Raw genomic sequence first — 18,137 nt, 5'->3', positions numbered from 1 at the left:
TATGCATAATAAACAGTTTAGTAAGGAACAAGGATTTAAGCAGAAATTATCTCAAAATGGACTTGGTGAGAACATGAAAATATAATAAATGGTGACGAGTAGGCTAAATCCTACTCATGCTATGAAGGACGAATGCTATCATGTAATACATCATCAAGAAAAAAGGCCCAAGTTAATAATTTCTTAGTTCAATTATATAGGTGTATGTACAAGTAGCTCATTGGCCTTAGGCCAAAGACTTTATATCACTCAATTAGGGGTGAAAACAAGCCAAGCAACTCAGTGCTGCTCGAGTTCACCTAGATCTAAGTTTGACTTGACTCGAATATTATCGAACAAAATAGAAAGCTTGCAAACCTAGTCAAATTAAATTTAATATTTTAAAATAGAATATTATATTATGTTTTATTTTAATAATAGTTTTTAATTATGACCAAAATTCGAATTTAAGCTCGAATTCGAGTTCCAGTATAGCTTGATTAATATTTGAGCTGAGTCAAGTTGATGTAAGATATTATTTTTTTTAATTTTTGTGATCGTATTGAAATCAAGTTTGGATATTAATATTTGATTGATCTCAAGTTAAACTTTAAGTCTGAATATTTTAAATGGAGTTGTGCTTAAGTAGCCAGCTATTTGGCCCAACTCAACTTTCGCCGTTACAGCATTGGACCCGAAAGTAACGGGCCTGCCTCCCGGCTTCGTCCTGTAAATGGCTTAACCCAGAAGTAGCCCGGGGTGCGACGATACGGCTGTTGGGCGGCTTATATATGCACACCGGATCCACTGGCTGGCACTTAAAAACCAGTGCGATTGGGCGTCTCCTGCCCGGCCGAAACCTAAAAACCCCGACGGACGTGACGTCGGAATCTAATCGAAGATGAGCGAGGGTGAGGACGCCGCCCGACGCCGGAGCGCCGTCAACGACTACCGGAAGAAGCTCCTCCAGCACAAGGAGCTTGATTCCAGGCTTCGTACAGGTGCCTCCTCTCCTTCCCTCTCTCCAATCACGCTCTTCAATCCACCGCTCTCTTCTTTCTTTCCTTCCCTTTTCTTTTTTGGTCCCGAGAAATGGGTATGTGGATTCTGGATTTCAATTTAGGGTTTGGCTGTTGTTTTCATTTGTTGTCTTTTCTCTCCGCATCTTTCAATCGTGAAGGGATTGAAAGTTGAGATGGGGGATCTTGTTTGTGATGGGATGGGGGCTTGGATTTGTTGTAGGTTTTATTGAAAGGCAAGGTATGAAGAAAAATTATGCATGAGAGATGGAGATGGTTGTTTGGAATTTGTAGGAGCAAGGGTGTTTCGGTATAAACCAAAAAAGTTTGGGAAGTATGGACACAGGGTTCTTTCCTGGTTTATTGATACATATAGAGTGGTTGTTGCCGGGCATTAGTTTGATGTTCTTGTGGACAGAAAATACGGTTACATTTGGTCTGATATTTTGAAGGACCCAAGTTTATAGGTTTCCAATTTCTTTTGTCTAGGAATATCAAAGAAACGCTTTGCCCAATTGCAACCATGTTAAAATTGCAGCGGATGATAATGGAAGTAAGGAAAGCATATATGCCGTAAAAAATGGAAGTATATTTAATTAAAAAATGCGATTAAAGAAGGTCTGTTAGTAAAAGGAAAGTAATTGTGTTAGGTGAAGGAAAATCTTGATTTTTAATGATATCAACAACATTATCAGAGATAAGAGGTGAATATCTTTGCATAGGAGAATCCTAATAGAAAGACTTAAGTTGGGATTTATGAATTTAAGTAGGGCAAAGGAAATGATGTGGATGGTGGTGTAAAAGGTCAAGGGTGGAATGGGTAAGGTAAGGACTAAAGCATTTTGCCTTTTCTTTAATTTTTAATAAAAATGTCATTTTTCTTTATATACATTCTGATGAAAGATGGCGCTATGATTTCGTTAAGAAAATTTAGTCCTCTTTCACTAAAATGGTTGGAACTGTTGTAGGAGGTTATACCCTTTTCAAATATAAGATTGTTCCACACTAATAGAAACATTGATCATATTCTTTTTTAGTGACTTATCCATATGAACTTTATTAGATTGTTGGCTGGTGTTTTGTATTAATTTTATAGGATTCAATTAGGTCTCTATAAAGATTCATTGCGAATTATAGATCATACCTAGAGAAAATGATATAGAACTTTAACAGTTATATGTTATATTCATATTGTTTGTCATCCTAGATGTGAAGTCAAGCGGACGCTGTTGTCTCTTTTCTCTTCTTTCTATCTTTTGTTCTTTCTTCTCTTTCTTATTACAGAGAAAGGTTCAGAGATGCTTCATACAAAGTTTTGCATTACTACAAAGCAAAATCATTTTGTCAATCAAGTTTCCTTAGTGATTGAGATAATTAGCACATCAATTTGCCGAATGACAGTCATTGTATTAGTTCTTGTGTGTTAATTGAAAAGTTGAAGCTGAAGGTGGATTTTTTAATTTCAATTAACCAAAATAGTTTTAAGGGCCTTCACTAATGTCAACTTCTTGATGGCTGTGAATGAATAGATGGTTGCCTAGGTGAGGTACACCTAGGTATTCCTATAAAGTTGATCAATAAAATAAAAGCTATGGCAATGCGACCTTAAATTTTATGTGATGAAGAATATGATATTTGAGGGCGGGTCTTGGTGCAACAGTAAGGTTGCTTTATTGCGACCTGGATGCCATGGGTTGAAAGTGACCCTCCCCAGACCGTATTGTGGCAACCTCATGCACTGGGATACGCTTTTTGAAGAATATGACATTTAAGAGTTATGCTGCAAAGTGCATGACAGCCATGAATTGCAAATATCTTCAAGGATGTATTACAATAGTAAGGGATAAAGGGAATAGAAAAACTGTTTCTCTTTATGTTTCTCATCGCAATCAAAGTGTCTAACAAAACTTTCTGGAATGAGTAGATGTCATAAGTCATTAGAATTTTTTTTCCTATCTTGCATTTGCATTATGTTGCAAATGCTTAGGAGGATGATTGTGAAAAACCGAGGATGATTTTGACAAAACGTGGTCCATTTTTATATGTTTTATGTCAATTTTGAACTTTAAAATTAAATTCTATTTAGGTTCTCTTGCTGGATCCATATAGAAAGGTTGATATGCTGGATAGCGAATTGCATGGTTATCTTAATGCTTACTTGATATTTGTGGCTTTCACTATTATTGGGGCATGCTAAAAGATATGATGGGGCCCATGTTACATAAATAAGGTCTCATTGCTTAGGCTAGAAAACTAACATTTTTATTAGGAGGAAGGAATTGTCTAGTTAAAGTTGTTTTGTCAAAATTGATAGTTTTTTTTTTATTTTGTCAGATTGTCACATTATCACTTTTATGAAGATTCCTTGATCATATGATAAAATTGAACAGTGAATTTGATGAGTTGCTTACCATATTAAAAAGGATCATTATATATAAAAAGGGAAAAAAACCCTATAAAGTGGAAAAGAAAGACATATCCTAGCAATCTGAACGCTTAAGTTTATTATCAAAATGCCATTTCATTGAAGGATGATTTGATGAAATTTGAGTCTCATTATTGCAGCACGTGCTGGGTATGCAGAATAACGACAAAGACAAAAAAAAAAGAAGGAAAAAGGATTTTGATAACATGCATCAAAGAGTGAGCGAATTAGATAAAAGTAAATAAAAAGGGGACTGAAGCGCTCACAAATGTCATTTGATAAATTGGAGGAAAAACTCCTGAAAAATGTGCTGTAAGTTTATTATGACATATGTTTTTAGCATGGATACAAGTATCAATGTCGTACTAGTCCATATTAGCCATATCCGATTGTATGGACACATCGTTTTACCTCTATTTTGCTGTTCTGAGACCAAGAGGCATATCGTATACTAATATGTCACTGTATTATATCAATCTGTATCATACCAGTAAGGTATTAATGTCGATATTGGTTTTGGTACTTTAAACCTTGGTCTTTAGTATAATTTTGAGAAAGAAATACACGGGATAAAAAAAATCAAGAATATGTTTTAACTCATTGATACGTTGTCAAATTCTTAATTGATACCAAAGTTAGAAACCTCATCTGTATTGTACAGGCTTGACCCCATATCATGTGCTGCATCGACCCATATCAACACAGGGGTACTGTCTAGTTTCACAAACCATGAGCACATATAGGTATATACCATATCTAATGCCATGTAGACACATGAATAATATGAGGTCAATGTGCGAGATTACAAGCGTTGTTCGACATTCCCCTGTCTTAGTGGGTTTGTCACGATACTTATGTTGAAACCTAACATTTAAGAAAGATAGAACTATTTCCATATTATTGGCTTCCTTATTTCCTACTTCAGCATTTCTCCTTGGAATTCAGATGGATAGATGGTGAAAGGTCCACTTTGACTATGAAAGCATCGAAGAGAAATATGACAAGAACCTCTCTTGATCCATATTTACCATCTTTTGCATTAATCCCTAAAGTTACAGGACCCGATTGGGTGAGAATAGTGCTGGTGTATTGCATAAATCTCTTTAATTTCATAAGACTTCTAAATCTGACACTACCTAAAGCAACTGTTGAGGATGAGTCCTCGCTAACCTCTAACGAGTCACAAATTACACTAAGTTCTACAACTCAAACTATATTTGAGCAAATCTCTCACTTGCAACTAACTGTATTTTCAGTTTGTGGCTTAGGCTGTGTTTGGATGTACATAAAAATCATAATATTTTGTGGTTTTAGAAACAACATTTATTGGTTTAGAATTTTGTGCATATGGTTGTGTTTTAGAAATCCATAATTTCCTTTAAATTCTATCATCTTATGTTACATGGACAACCGCATCCACCTCAAAGAACCCATGTTAGATACCTATTGCGACTTGGATACTATTAGACACTAAGATACTTATCAAGTTCTTCAGTTAGAGATTGGGGGAGATCTTCGAACAATGACTTGTAACATACTACAATCACAACAAAGTGGAGGGCGAGGCCGGGGGGGTGGGGGCTTTTGTTCTTTTTAGAGGTTAGTGAATGATATTGGTACTAAAATAACTTCATGAAATGTCATCTTCTATTTATTCTTACGCTAATTTGGGAGTTTAAATAAGAAAAATGTATATTGCAAGACCTTAATAAATGATATATTTAGCATTTCTTTTATACAATATTATAATATATATATGTGTGTGTGTGTGTATACATATTTTTGTCAAAATTATTTCTTTTCCATTATGTTGTCATTATCTCATCTTTTTTCTCTTATCGAGTTAGGAATTTGGATGCGTCCAATTCCGATTCTCACATCTATGTCTATCCAGCGTTGCTTAAATCATGGAATTTAAAGTTTCTACTTTTAGTAGAATTTTCTGAGGTCATGATTTTCTCCTCTTTATCAGCTTATAACTTTCCATTTTAGATACTTTCCTTTTTGGCAACCAAAACATCTTCCGCAAAAAATCTCTACCTTTAAAATCAGAAATTTTGAATCAGGAAGTGATTAAATTAATATTTTAAAATTTGAACCTCCAAACTAAGCATTCATGATAGAAACTTGCTTGTTGCGCCGCTTGCATGATAAAAGTATGGTACGTCATACCGGCCAGTACGGGACATACCGTACCAGTTCGGTACTGGTGGTGTATGAATATTCGGTATGCCAAAAAAAATTCTGCACCGTACCGTACTAACACTAAACTAGTATGGCACTGGTACGGGGTTCGGTACTGAGACGACAAACTTTGGATAAAAGAGTGAGAATTCACCTGAGCTAACTCATGAGGAATCAAAGCACTTCCATTTTGTAAAGTTGGTGTCAGATCAAGCACCTAGGAGTAGTTGGTTGATTACACTTAAATGATCTGTAATGACCAAATGACATAATGGGATCTGTACTTACACTACAACCAATATAAAGCATCATATGAGATCATTTTGCCATTTATGGTATAATTTCCAATTTTAGTGTACTATATAAATGTGTTTAAAATCTTATTATTTATTAAAAACATGGTATTTTGCTACCTTGCTTTTAGCAACTACCAATAAATGAAGACTGCTATTAATTTTGCTATAATTACTTATTGTTTTCTATTATAAAGGTTAATAGTGACGGTTTCAACTTAATAATTGAATAATTTGAAATAGGTTTCAATTTTTTAGCAAATAACAGTCTGTTACAGCATTATAATGGTGAATATTGGTTTTGGGCCATGGTTGTTATGTTAGCTGAAAGCACAGTAATTAAATAATGTAAAATTTTAATTTTATTTTGTTATCGAAAAGGATTTGCGCTTGCCCCCAGCACTTCATCCTTCTTGCCTAGAGGTGGCAAACCACCCAATGATGTTCATTACATGTAGAGATTATCTTGGTGCTCATTAGAATGCGATTTCAGTACAAATATTAAAACATTTTACAGTGGAGCTGATAGTATCAGTAGGAATTTGGCCTGACAAAGAATGATAGAACAGAAAATGTAATATCTGCCAAGTGTCCTTGCTGGTCAAAGAGGCAAGGTTCCAGCTTATTCAAACCGAGTTGGAGAACTTTAAATTTTATTTTTATTTAAGACAAGCTAGATGAAGCATCATTTTATTTTTTGCTTGTAAAGCCTTCGATAAGGTGGTGCAAACTGTGAAGCTATGTAGAAGCCAAAGAAACTATGTTAGTTTGCCTAAAATTTTTGGTTGTACTATGCTAATCTTTTATAAGCTCCAAGATGGTTTAGCAACGGAATATATAAGAGAAAAATGACATTCTTCTGGAAGGGCAAATAACTTGTCATTGGATTCAACTGCTTATTGAATTGGAGGAGTGTTTGCAAATCTAAAGAGGATGGAGCTTTAGGTATCAAAATGTTGAGGACCTAAACTCGGCTTTGCTTTCTAGTTGGGCATGGTAGTATTTAACTCGGGAGGAAGCTACTTGGTGCAAGTTGGTGAGCTCAGTTTACTACTCAAGAAGAAAGCTAGGCCTCAGAAGCCCTTGAAGGACACAGGTTCCTCAGCAATAGGGAAGGATAGCAACAACAACCTTATATCTTTCTGGCCAACCTCTTGCCTTGGAGAGGTGTGCTTTTGGGAGGATGAATGGCTGGGTAATACTTCCAAGCCTCTATGCTTCAGTTACCAAAAGCAATGTGTCAGTAGCATCTCCATGAGGATCAGGGAGGTAAAATGGCGTGTTAATGTTCCTAGGCCTCTGAATTTCAATGAAGATCAATAACTTAGGAGTTGCTTGAATTGCTTTCAACTATCAGCCCTTCTAGAACTAAGGACAAGCCTATATGGAAAATGACAAGAGACAAATGCTTCTCCTTAGCCTTATTTTATAAATTCATCAACACAGGAAGCTTGCATGGTTCTTACTACAATGCACTATGGAGATTGGCTGTTCTGGAAAATGTCAGAATCTTCATGTGGCTTGCCATGCATAACAGACTCCACACCAAGGAGCTGCTGGCTAGGAAAGGTTGGTTGGTGGACCAAAGTTGAGCATGTGTTGTCCTAATGCTGAATGTGTTGACCATCTATTCTTGCACTGCTCCTTTGCCAAGAGGATTTGGCACACCCTGAAAGCTTGACTTCAAGTCAGTGGTTGTCCCTCTACTGTGCTGTGAGCTTGGACTCGTTGGAGAAGAAAGAGAGTTTGTCAATCGAAGAGGAATTGATGGGACCAGCAATCTTAGCTGTTTGTTGGCAGCTATATATTCTATGCAATGCTAGAGCCTTCCACAATAAACACTCTTCTCTTAATGCAGTCCTTGATGCCACGTTGAGGCCCTTCAAGTCTTGGGGGTGTCTTTGTATTGGGATGAAAATGGATAGTTACACAGAAGGTTTAATATGTGTAACTAACTGCCATGTAATCTATTTCTTATCTCTCATTATAATTAATAAATTGATGGTCTTACATCCTCATTTCTTCTCAAAAAAGATTTTTTATACCAAAATATTATCATGCAAGTTTATGTAATTCTTTTTTTTCTGGTACTTTGAGTAATTATTGCTGATATTGAATTAGTTCTATTTTGCTTTTCTTGTTTTGTATTGCCGACTGGTTCATGGTCTGAAATAACTAATAAATTCTTTTTATCTTGATTTTTTGTGACTATAAATGATGTGGTGGAAACTGGAAATGCAGTGAGGGAGAACCTGAGGGCTTCAAAGAAGGAGTTTGCCAAAACTGAAGATGACCTGAAGTCCCTCCAAAGTGTAGGGCAAATTATAGGAGAGGTTCTTCGGCCACTTGACAATGAGCGCCGTAAGTGAACTGCACTCTTTTGTAACTATGGAGATGTTTCTTTCTGTTTTGGTTGTTCCATGAATTCATTTACCATTGGCCATTGTCTAACTGATGTTTGATTTAGTTAGGACTTGGGATAAAGGGGGCTAAGATATGAAGTCGAACCAGTGTCTTGGCTGTACCCCCAGTCTTGTTCCTTGAACCTGTTTGAAATTAATATATTTAGATGTCCTCCGTCAAATCTGGTTCCTGTGGCTCTCCTCATTCCCATTTCTATTCTCTAAGGATCAGGGCAACAGGTGTTCCAATGATAATGCTTTAACTACTGCAATAGATCATAGGATGTTTTGCTTTTATTAATCCATTTAACAGCAGTAAGATGCTCTGATTTATCAGAAAATTTAGGACTATATCTGAGTCCACATAGTGTTATGACTGCTGATATCAAATCAAATTACACTACTCTATGGTGATAGAACACTTAATACAGGTTGTGATAATTGTCTCCTCACAGATTGTAGTTTATTGCACTTAACTTATTCGATGGATATAACATTTGCTTCTCACTCTGATCAAATAATGCAATCAGTGTGCCAGTTTTGCATGTGCTTGATGCCAAGAACCACTTTGGTTGAACATTCCTACTAAGCCGATTATTATCCGCCTTTGAAGACTCTGGCAGAAGGCATATGCAGTGGTTTACAGAAAAGTTAATACCTTGGATTTGTGTGAACATTCAGTTTCCAGCCACTGATTTTTGCATTGTAATGGTTAAATTTGGTGGTGATGGACATTCAACTCATTAAGACGCTAGCTAGTTCTCTTTAAGGTATGTAGTTTTATGTTGCTTGTGATGGCAAACTTATGATGACTTAAGGAAGCTTTAAAAAAGAAAATTTTTGCAGTTGTTAGACTTTAAACAAAAATCTGTCCAGTTGGAAAAGTAGTAGAGTGGTCAAGTATCTTTATATGTTAATTTACCGAAGCTCCAAGTTCCATTCTTTAATATACCTTGCTACTTTCACTTGCATATCTTTTTTCCCCCTAGCACCTAATGGTTTGGCTTCCATCAAGGTTTTATCTTGCTGTCTAAAATTCTCTTTACCTGGAGATTGAAATTGTGAAGTACCAGCTATTTAACAGATAACTTATTTTTACACCAGTAATTGTTAAAGCAAGTAGTGGGCCAAGGTATGTTGTTGGTTGCCGCAGTAAGGTGGACAAAGAGAAGCTGACAGCTGGAACCCGTGTGGTTCTTGACATGACAACCCTCACCATCATGCGAGCACTACCACGAGAGGTACTGAATGGTCATTGTGTATTGTTGCATGGAGGGGCACTGATCTAACATATATATTTAATGGGCTCCATTCTATTCTTTAATTTCCTGAATTATGTAAAAACAAATGCTGAGAATTTAATTGCCAATGTTCTATCTTGGGTTCCAGGTTGATCCGGTTGTGTACAACATGCTTCATGAAGATCCTGGCAATGTTAGCTACTCTGCTGTTGGTGGGTTATCTGACCAGATCAGGGAACTCAGAGAATCCATTGAGCTCCCACTCATGAATCCTGAGCTCTTCCTCAGAGTGGGAATTAAACCCCCAAAGGTAGTTACGAGCTCATTGTTGGATTCTTTAATGTATAACTCTATGATGAGTTAGAATTGTTCTTTTATAATTACTACAAAGAATTTTAAGCAGTCTTTCCAGCAAAACCTATCTTTTGAGTAAATTGAGGTTTAAACAGTATAATTCATTGTGTCATATGAGTTGGTGGGGAATTGATTTTTTTGATTTCAGGGTGTCCTTCTGTATGGCCCTCCTGGAACGGGGAAGACATTACTTGCAAGAGCGATTGCTAGTAACATTGATGCCAACTTTCTCAAGGTTAGTGTTATCTAAAATAACCTGACCCAGCCCTTTTATATGTGTTTTAATTTTTTTATATTTATCTGTCTAGGTTGTATCAAGTGCTATAATCGACAAATATATAGGTGAAAGTGCAAGATTAATCCGAGAAATGTTTGGTTATGCTCGCGATCATCAAGTAAGGACTCAGAGATCCTGGGATTTTTTTTCTTGGGTTTTTTCTTGTTAAATTGACATTATCTCAGCATCCCTTTTTATAAAAGCATTTGATACACTCAATATGCTATGGCTAGTTCTCAAATTTTACTTTTTATCTCCTAAATGGTTTGTCTCATGTAAATGGTTGGGCCTCTCTTCTATAGCCTTGCATAATTTTCATGGATGAAATCGATGCCATTGGTGGGCGTCGATTTAGTGAAGGGACCAGTGCCGATCGTGAGATCCAGCGAACACTAATGGAACTGCTCAACCAACTTGATGGGTTTGATCAGCTTGGGAAGGTGAGTTTCTTTTCCCTAAACTTAGTTTGAAATTGTTGCTACCTAAGAGTATTTATCAGGGTGTTGTCTTCTGAAAATAGTGATTGATTATGAGGTAGTTACAGATGGCAATATTGAGAAGGCTAAAATATGGGTTAGCTGATATAGTTTCTACTGTGCTAAATTCTTCTTAGATCCAATATTATCTAGACGTTTTCTTTTTCTTATCTTCGCAGCTATATACATAATACAGGAAAATATTTATCAAACAGCTGACTATGCTTATTTTTTGTCTACTGATTTCTGAGTAATATATGTGAAGGCATGGCATTGATGCCAAACATAAGTAATAGAACTATAAAAGTTATGCTTATGTTCTGGTTTTGGTGATGATGAATGGTTGATTTCTTTTTTTCTTTTTCCAAGTAATTTCTAGGAACAGTTCGTGTAAATTGGCAAGGACACCCATGCCTCTGAAGATCACTGCACAGTCTTTTTTCTTATAGCTTTTATATGCTCAATTATATGGTCATATTTGCTTCTTTCCTTTAGTCATAGCATTTATTGCTAGAACTAGTACTTAAAAAAGTAAAAGAAAATTGGTATTTGCATTAGCAGCGGTAATTTCATCATTGATGGTAGGATTTATGTGCAGATTGTTTTTGATCATAACGAGTGTTTTACTGCTTGTGTTTATGTTTGATATATAATGCTTATGAATAGTATTATATTCATTCTGTGCAAGGAGCAGCTGTAGGAATAGGGAAGTAAAGCTTGCAAAAATAGAGTATTCTTTGGATGCTGGTTCAACAGTTATGATAGTGGGTGCACCACCTTAAATGGAAGATGCTAACCTCCCCAAGGCACAATCAATGTGGGACTAGACACGTGCCCGCACGGGTTCTCAAAGGTTAGCCATGTAAAAGTGTTCGATGTTGGCCTATAATCAGAGGCGAAGCATTCGCAAAATCTAACTGTCAAAGACACTCTTCTCAGGATTGGCTAGATGATCTGTCACCTTTTCTTGTTCTATATCCGTAAACCAAAAATACATCAGCCCTTGTGACTTTAATAGCTTCATTTTTGTCCCTTACCTTTTTTATTGGATTAAGTAGGGATTTTAATGATCAAAGAAAGGTGAGATTGCAATAAAGACAGCCATCAATGATGGATTTACCCCAAAAAGGTCAATAGAATTATCAACAAAAGGATATCTCTCTTGACTGCTCAGTCATCCCTAAAATTAAGCTCATTTACAGCGCACACAATACCCCTCTAGGTCCACTTTGAATGCGCCAATAATAATAAAACCCCAAAACTGATTCTTTTGTATATTTATTTATACAAAATAATATGCTGTAGGACCTACTAGATTAAAAGTCTAACCCTATAATTTTATATTCTGAATTTCAGCAAAATAATTTACCAGATTTTAAGAGCTGAATCATATTATCAGCAGAAAATGAATAAACAGAAATTTTATTTTGTAGAAATCAAATTAGAGAATATAATATAAAAAATGCATTATTCAGTAATTTAATTTGCTGAAATTTTTTGCACCAAAATTATAATGCAGAATTCTATATTTGCAAGTCACAGAAATATAATGTAAAGAACTTAAATGTTCAGAAGTTTAGTTGCTATAATTTACTGCATAAGTACAGGATGTCCAGTTCAGATATATTAATTTAGTGAAATAAAATATATAAAACATAATAATGAGATATTCAGTTTGCTGTAACTTATTTTACAGATACTAATATGCAGAATTTTCTTTTATAAAAATTTGGTTATAGAAATATGGCATACAGAATTTTCATAACATAATTCTATTCTACAGATTTAAAAACTAGAACCAAATGATCAGAAAATTATATTGCAGAAATCCAAAACAGATTTTGTTTTTCAGGAAATTTGTTTTGCAGAATTTGTTTTAGAGAAATTAAGTTCTTGAAATATAATCTACAGAAATTTAATATTCATAAATTTTAAAATTAGGACAAAGCTTTCAGAAAATTAAAACAGATTTTATAATTTTTTCAGAAATTACATTATGCAGAAATCTAAAAAATTGAATATTATATGCATAAAATTGGGTAATGTCTTTAATAAGAACCAAGAAAGAATAAATTTAGTCATTAAATTATATTGAAGAGAAACTACAAAAGTCTCAACTTTTTACCATTTACTCTTGCCAAGTCTCAGGACTCCCTCACCACTATCAAACTCTGTGCTATGGACACACCCAGGCACTCAAGATCAGGACTCCCTTGCTGCTCTCAAACTCCATGCTATGGACACTCACACTCAAGTGCTCAGGACATGAGACAAAGCAATGCTTTATATGTATATATTGTCATACTCACCAGGATTCATGTCCTTGTTGTACTAGATAATAAGCCAATGTATAGGCTCCATAGTCCTCTCAAAGTCAAAGAATGAAATAACTCCGAATTTAATAGAAACTTGTAAGAGTCTTGAGTTCCCTACAACTTCAGTTACAAGTCCTGTACCTACCCGACCTCTTTAGGAACGTACCTAAACTATGCTTGCAACCACTTTATAAGTTATCATGTTCCTGTGATAAATACAGATCCAATTAGACCATCAATATTAGGATTCAAAATACATCAAATAAGCATATTTGACTAATCATAAAATGATTATGAATCAAATATATGACATGGCACGTAGGCGCTCATTCCTAGCTGATTAAGGATTATCACCTCTCTTTCATGTTAAAGCCTCTTTTTCTATAAAATCTTGGACTCTTAATAAATCTAACAATTTAAACGCTACTAGGATTTTATCTTAATGTAATTTGGTATTCAAGAAAATAAATTCTAATCATATCTTAACTAGAAAAGTACTGCTAACAACAAGAGATTTTGACACAACCAAACCAAGCCCAATCCAAACAGTAACTAAGCCCAAAATAATTAATTTTAGTTTTTCTTAATAACGAAAGCATGGGGCATTACAAGGGCGCCAGTCCTAGTGTTGTGACTAGAGAAGTTGGGAAATGGATCAGGAGGGGATAGAAGGTCCACCATCCCGACTGTTGGGAGACATGAGGCATTCCGTTCTGTGGAAAAATTGGGACGACCTTGTCCTGCAGTATTTAGAACCATGTTTAAAATAGTCATCATGCCCTAGGTAATAGATTCAGCATTAGGACTTCCTAACATGGCATCACGCAAGTCCTTTGGGTTTCTTTCTTGTTCTCAATAACTCTTTTTTGGGGTGTGTACAAAATATACAATAGATCAGGGACATCAGCCCAAGGTTCGCTGCACCGGTCGGTACCGAGCGTACCGTACCCGTACCGATGGGTACCGGTATCGGTACACCAATGTTGGTACGGTCGGTACCCAGCATACCGTACCGTACCGACACTTGGTACGTCTATACTAGTGCGGCACCGATACGGGGTTCGGTACCGGTACGGCGAACCTTGCATCAGCCTAAGATTGTCTCATTTTCGAGATAATTCTTCTGTGAAAATCTGTACACTATAGTTACCAAAAAAATTAACTGCCTTTTTGTTAGGTGGGAACCTATGTAAGGTGTTGTTAGTTTTCATTAAGTACATCTAATTATTACATAGTTTTCTCATCTATCAAAGTCATAGAGCACCGCTTCCCATCCCAAATAATCAACCCATTCATCTCATAAATGTCATAGTAGATATCTCTAAAAAACTGAATCCCTTATTAATTCTTTAAAGATTTCCTTGGTTTCCTGAGATTGTACACCTCTTTTACATTTTCTGAATCTTCTTACAGGTGCACATTGGGATTAATTTTGTAGTGAGCGATCTTTTCACAATATGTTGCATGTTTAACCTATCATGTCACCATAACTAGTACTACTACTTGAATAAATATATGTAAAAATATTATTTAGACAAACCATTAATAACAAATAATGAAATTTCTGTGTTTTGTTACTACAACTTTATTAGATTTGAAACCAAATGAAAGCCTAATCTTTTAAAGGGAATCCCCTAATTAGGTTCTTCTATACCTCATGCATGTGTGGCACTCCATAAGCAGTAACTACCTGCCATAAGCTTCAAGTCCTCGCATCAGCTTTTTTACACCTTAGTGGTATTTAGATTGTTCATAATCATTGTGTCATCAGTCTTGTTAAGTGAGAAAAAAAATTGTCTGACGTGTTTGTGTACATTGACTCTATCGTCGACATCCAATGGGTTGGCTTATGAGATTTGGTTATGGATTACCAAGTATGTGAGTTGTTGTGAAGATTGGCTCTATTAGGATTCCAATGTGCATGACCATAACCCCTTTGTTTGGACTTATTTTTCTTCTGGCAGGTTTTTTCACCTTTGTCCAATTCCTACTGATCCCAAGTGGGTCCTAGAGCGATAGGGTTTTATTTAGACCTTTTTAGGCTCATTGGTTTGTTTTGATATGGTTCAACATTAGCTTTGGACTGGGTCTCAGATGGTACGCAGGTGCAGAAATCTTCTATGTCCGGTGAGGAAATCAATTTATCTTTATATCTGTTTTGATGTGTCTGAAAATCATCCAAAGACGGGGGAAATTTGACTATGATCATCTCTAAATATCTACTTGGTATTTTTTTTGGACATTACCTTTTTTCTTTTTGATTGATCAATGATAGCTTGAACACATTTGATCAATTAAAGATTTTTGATCGAGCATTTGAAGTCACAAGATATCTCTCTATCAGATGGATGCCCTTTCTAATATATGCCATGGTACTGCCTATGTTTTGCAAGAAGTGAAACAAAAAATTGTTTTATTTTTTCTAATATCAAGTGATTCATATTATGTATGATAATGCTTATTGAATAGCATCCCTTTTTCCACAATTATTAGGTTAAGATGATAATGGCGACAAATCGACCAGATGTTCTGGATCCAGCACTTCTTCGTCCAGGTCGATTAGACAGGAAGATTGAAATTCCATTACCAAATGAACAGTCAAGGATGGAAATTCTTAAAATTCATGCTGCTGGTATAGCCAAACATGGCGAGATAGACTATGAGGCAGTTGTTAAACTTGCTGAAGTGAGTTCATGATGTACTGTTACTTATGAACATTGTCATTTCCATTGCTTTATTTTCCTTTTCATCCATCCATTTTTTTTGCTAAAGGAGTGAAAAAAAAACATCCTATTTTTTAGGGCTTCAATGGAGCTGATCTTCGGAATGTCTGCACAGAAGCTGGTATGTCAGCAATCCGCGCGGAACGAGATTATGTTATTCATGAAGATTTTATGAAGGTAACTTAATCTATAAAAATGTTATATTTTGGCACTGTGCTTTATAAGGATACTGATCGTATCATCTATCTTAAAGTGATAATCAACCTCTTGCTTGGTGTGTCATCTATCCTTATGTGTTTATGTTTCCCCACTTCTCTGCCTAAAATGTGTATAGCTTGTTCTAGAATCCTGCCTAAGTTTGCCAAGCCTGAAGCTATTATACCTTCATGCCTTTCGCAAATGCTTTTTGTCATTATGGTGGAATACTTCGACTGTCTGATTTACTAGTAAAAGATCACTCAAAATCCATTAGGTAATTCTATCTTGACCCATGCCCTATATGGTCACACCTGAAGTCCTCATCTTGTGCTAGTAAATTTTTTACTTGATTCAGCTATACGCAAGATTGAATAATTTATGAAGAAGTTCTTCTTGATGAACATGGACTTCGGCATCATTTTTGATTGACCATCCGTAGCAGTTATTTTTAATATTAGGATCATCAGGCAGGTGTTTCTCAAGGTCATTCTGGACAGCAACTCCAATGAGTTGTACCCTAATATGGCCTATGGTATCCGTCTAAGTATGGGTTGTCCTGACAGTGATTCAGGGCTTCAAGCAAACGGTCCTAGAGTTACTTCGGTCTGATATAATATTAGTCCTCTCTTAGTGGACATGTCCAAGCATTTAGTATTGATAGTGTGACCATGAAAATTTAACATGGTTCTTTATAATTGAAAGCAATTCCTTTTCTATATTGGTTGAATGGAAACTTCTGTTTGTTGCTTCCCTCCTTTGACGCTGTGAAGAGCTATGATGACTTGGATTATTTTTGTACTTTTGGGACCTGATGCTTGTTTACTTTGACTACCGTTATCAGGCTGTTAGGAAATTGAACGAGGCAAAGAAGCTGGAGTCAAGCGCTCACTACAGTGCTGATTTCGGAAAGGACTAGAAATAATTTGGGTTCCATCTTGTGATGCTTTCTGCTAGTGTTGATGTTGATGCTGGCAATATGTTTATTGTTGTTCCTATGGTTATGTTTCATTGAGAGCATACTTAGGCCCAACTTCATCAGCTGATATTTTATGTTGCATTATGTTCAGATGTGAGTATTATTTGATTTTCCAGTGACCTTTTTACACATGAATCCTTGACATCGTAAAGCTCTGAACACCATTAGTAGAATCTATATATGCTATCATGCAGTTAACTGCAGAAGTTTTATGGTGTCTGCTGTTTAGAAGTTCAGCCCCAAAGCCAAACAAATTGCTTGCTTAATGACATCCTGACAGCGGCCTTTGCTTGGTCTGAGAGTCAGTTCTGTTCAGCCACGGCATATTCCAAGAAAGAGAACTGTGAATCAACTAGATTAGACTTTGATAATAGTCTTAACGCAAGTGCTGTTTGATCCATTTCTCATCCTTGGATTGTCCAATATCTCATGTTTTGTAATCTTATCAGGTGTGCTATAATTAGGATGTTAATTCTTAGTTGTTGATCTTGTCGATATCAACAATTGGATGGTGTATGTGGTCATTTGTTTTCCGTTATTTTTTGAGAAAAGATCAGGCAAGCCTGATTGATTTCATTAAGAGAATGAAAGAAGCAATAGAAACTAAAAGTTGGGCAAGGGAAATGCTAAAGATAAGTTGGGAGAGAGGGGAGCGGGAAGAAAGACATAAAGGGTAAAAACCCAGAAATTTACTGAAAGGGAGACATGGAACAGTTCTGCATGGAAGAATGCATGGGGCTTAACAAGTTTAGGAGGTGAAGCCGCTCGAGCTGTGAGTCCCATCCATGCTGTGTTATAAAATAACAGCAGTAGTAACAATTTAGGACATCAGATAAAACAGTTTTTTAAAAATTACGGCTGTTATAAATATTATCGGCAATGACATTTATTAGTACGATGGCTATGAAGTGACATTTCCTAATTCATTCTGTTGACAATTTTTTTCAGAAAATCGGATGTCCATTTTGGCTCCAAACACGGCATTTTATTTTATAAAGAATGGCATGTTCTTATATCTTCACTGTTATTTTTTTAACTTATTGCAGTACAATTTATATAATTGTATAATTATATGTGATCTTTTTCGGCGGCTTTCACTTAAAATTCTTCTAACAGGAATTGTTATTTGAAGAATTTGTAAGATCGGTATCACAGATTACATCACTTGGTTCATAATAATGATAATATCCAATGTTTTGACAGCTAACAGCTAACAGTTCACAATGTAACATGCTTGCTTATTCAGATGATGAATCTTGCTTTTCTACCTATTTC

The 18,137-nt window shown here is 35.7% G+C and overlaps 1 protein-coding gene across 1 annotated transcript; it reads left to right on the top strand.

The window, feature by feature from the left end:
• Nucleotides 1-669: 669 nt before the first annotated feature.
• Nucleotides 670-17,068, top strand: LOC103709302 (26S proteasome regulatory subunit S10B homolog B). The gene is made up of 10 exons (XM_008794586.5): nucleotides 670-980; nucleotides 8,142-8,261; nucleotides 9,407-9,543; nucleotides 9,692-9,853; nucleotides 10,046-10,132; nucleotides 10,206-10,292; nucleotides 10,477-10,614; nucleotides 15,459-15,650; nucleotides 15,767-15,865; nucleotides 16,728-17,068. Exons 1-10 carry the CDS (start codon nucleotides 881-883, stop codon nucleotides 16,800-16,802), a joined length of 1,197 nt encoding a protein of 398 aa, XP_008792808.1. The 5' UTR covers nucleotides 670-880; the 3' UTR covers nucleotides 16,803-17,068.
• The last annotated feature ends 1,069 nt before the right edge of the window (nucleotides 17,069-18,137 follow it).

Source organism: Phoenix dactylifera, chromosome 9 (assembly GCF_051530095.1).
Source record: "Phoenix dactylifera cultivar Ajwa chromosome 9, Ajwa_hap1_PhDact_Kaust_v1.1, whole genome shotgun sequence".
NCBI lineage: Eukaryota > Viridiplantae > Streptophyta > Magnoliopsida > Arecales > Arecaceae > Phoenix > Phoenix dactylifera.
The sequence above is the reverse complement of the archived record's forward strand: the minus strand, read 5'-3'. Positions and strand labels throughout refer to the sequence as shown.

Excerpts from the sequence above, each read along its gene's own strand:
- LOC103709302 (XM_008794586.5), top strand. The coding sequence starts at position 881 with ATGAGCGAGGGTGAGGACGCCGCCCGACGCCGGAGCGCCGTCAACGAC. Across the intron at positions 9,854-10,045 it reads TGGGAATTAAACCCCCAAAG|GGTGTCCTTCTGTATGGCCC; the intron begins GTAGTTACGAGC and ends TTTTGATTTCAG. Across the intron at positions 15,866-16,727 it reads TTCATGAAGATTTTATGAAG|GCTGTTAGGAAATTGAACGA; the intron begins GTAACTTAATCT and ends TACCGTTATCAG.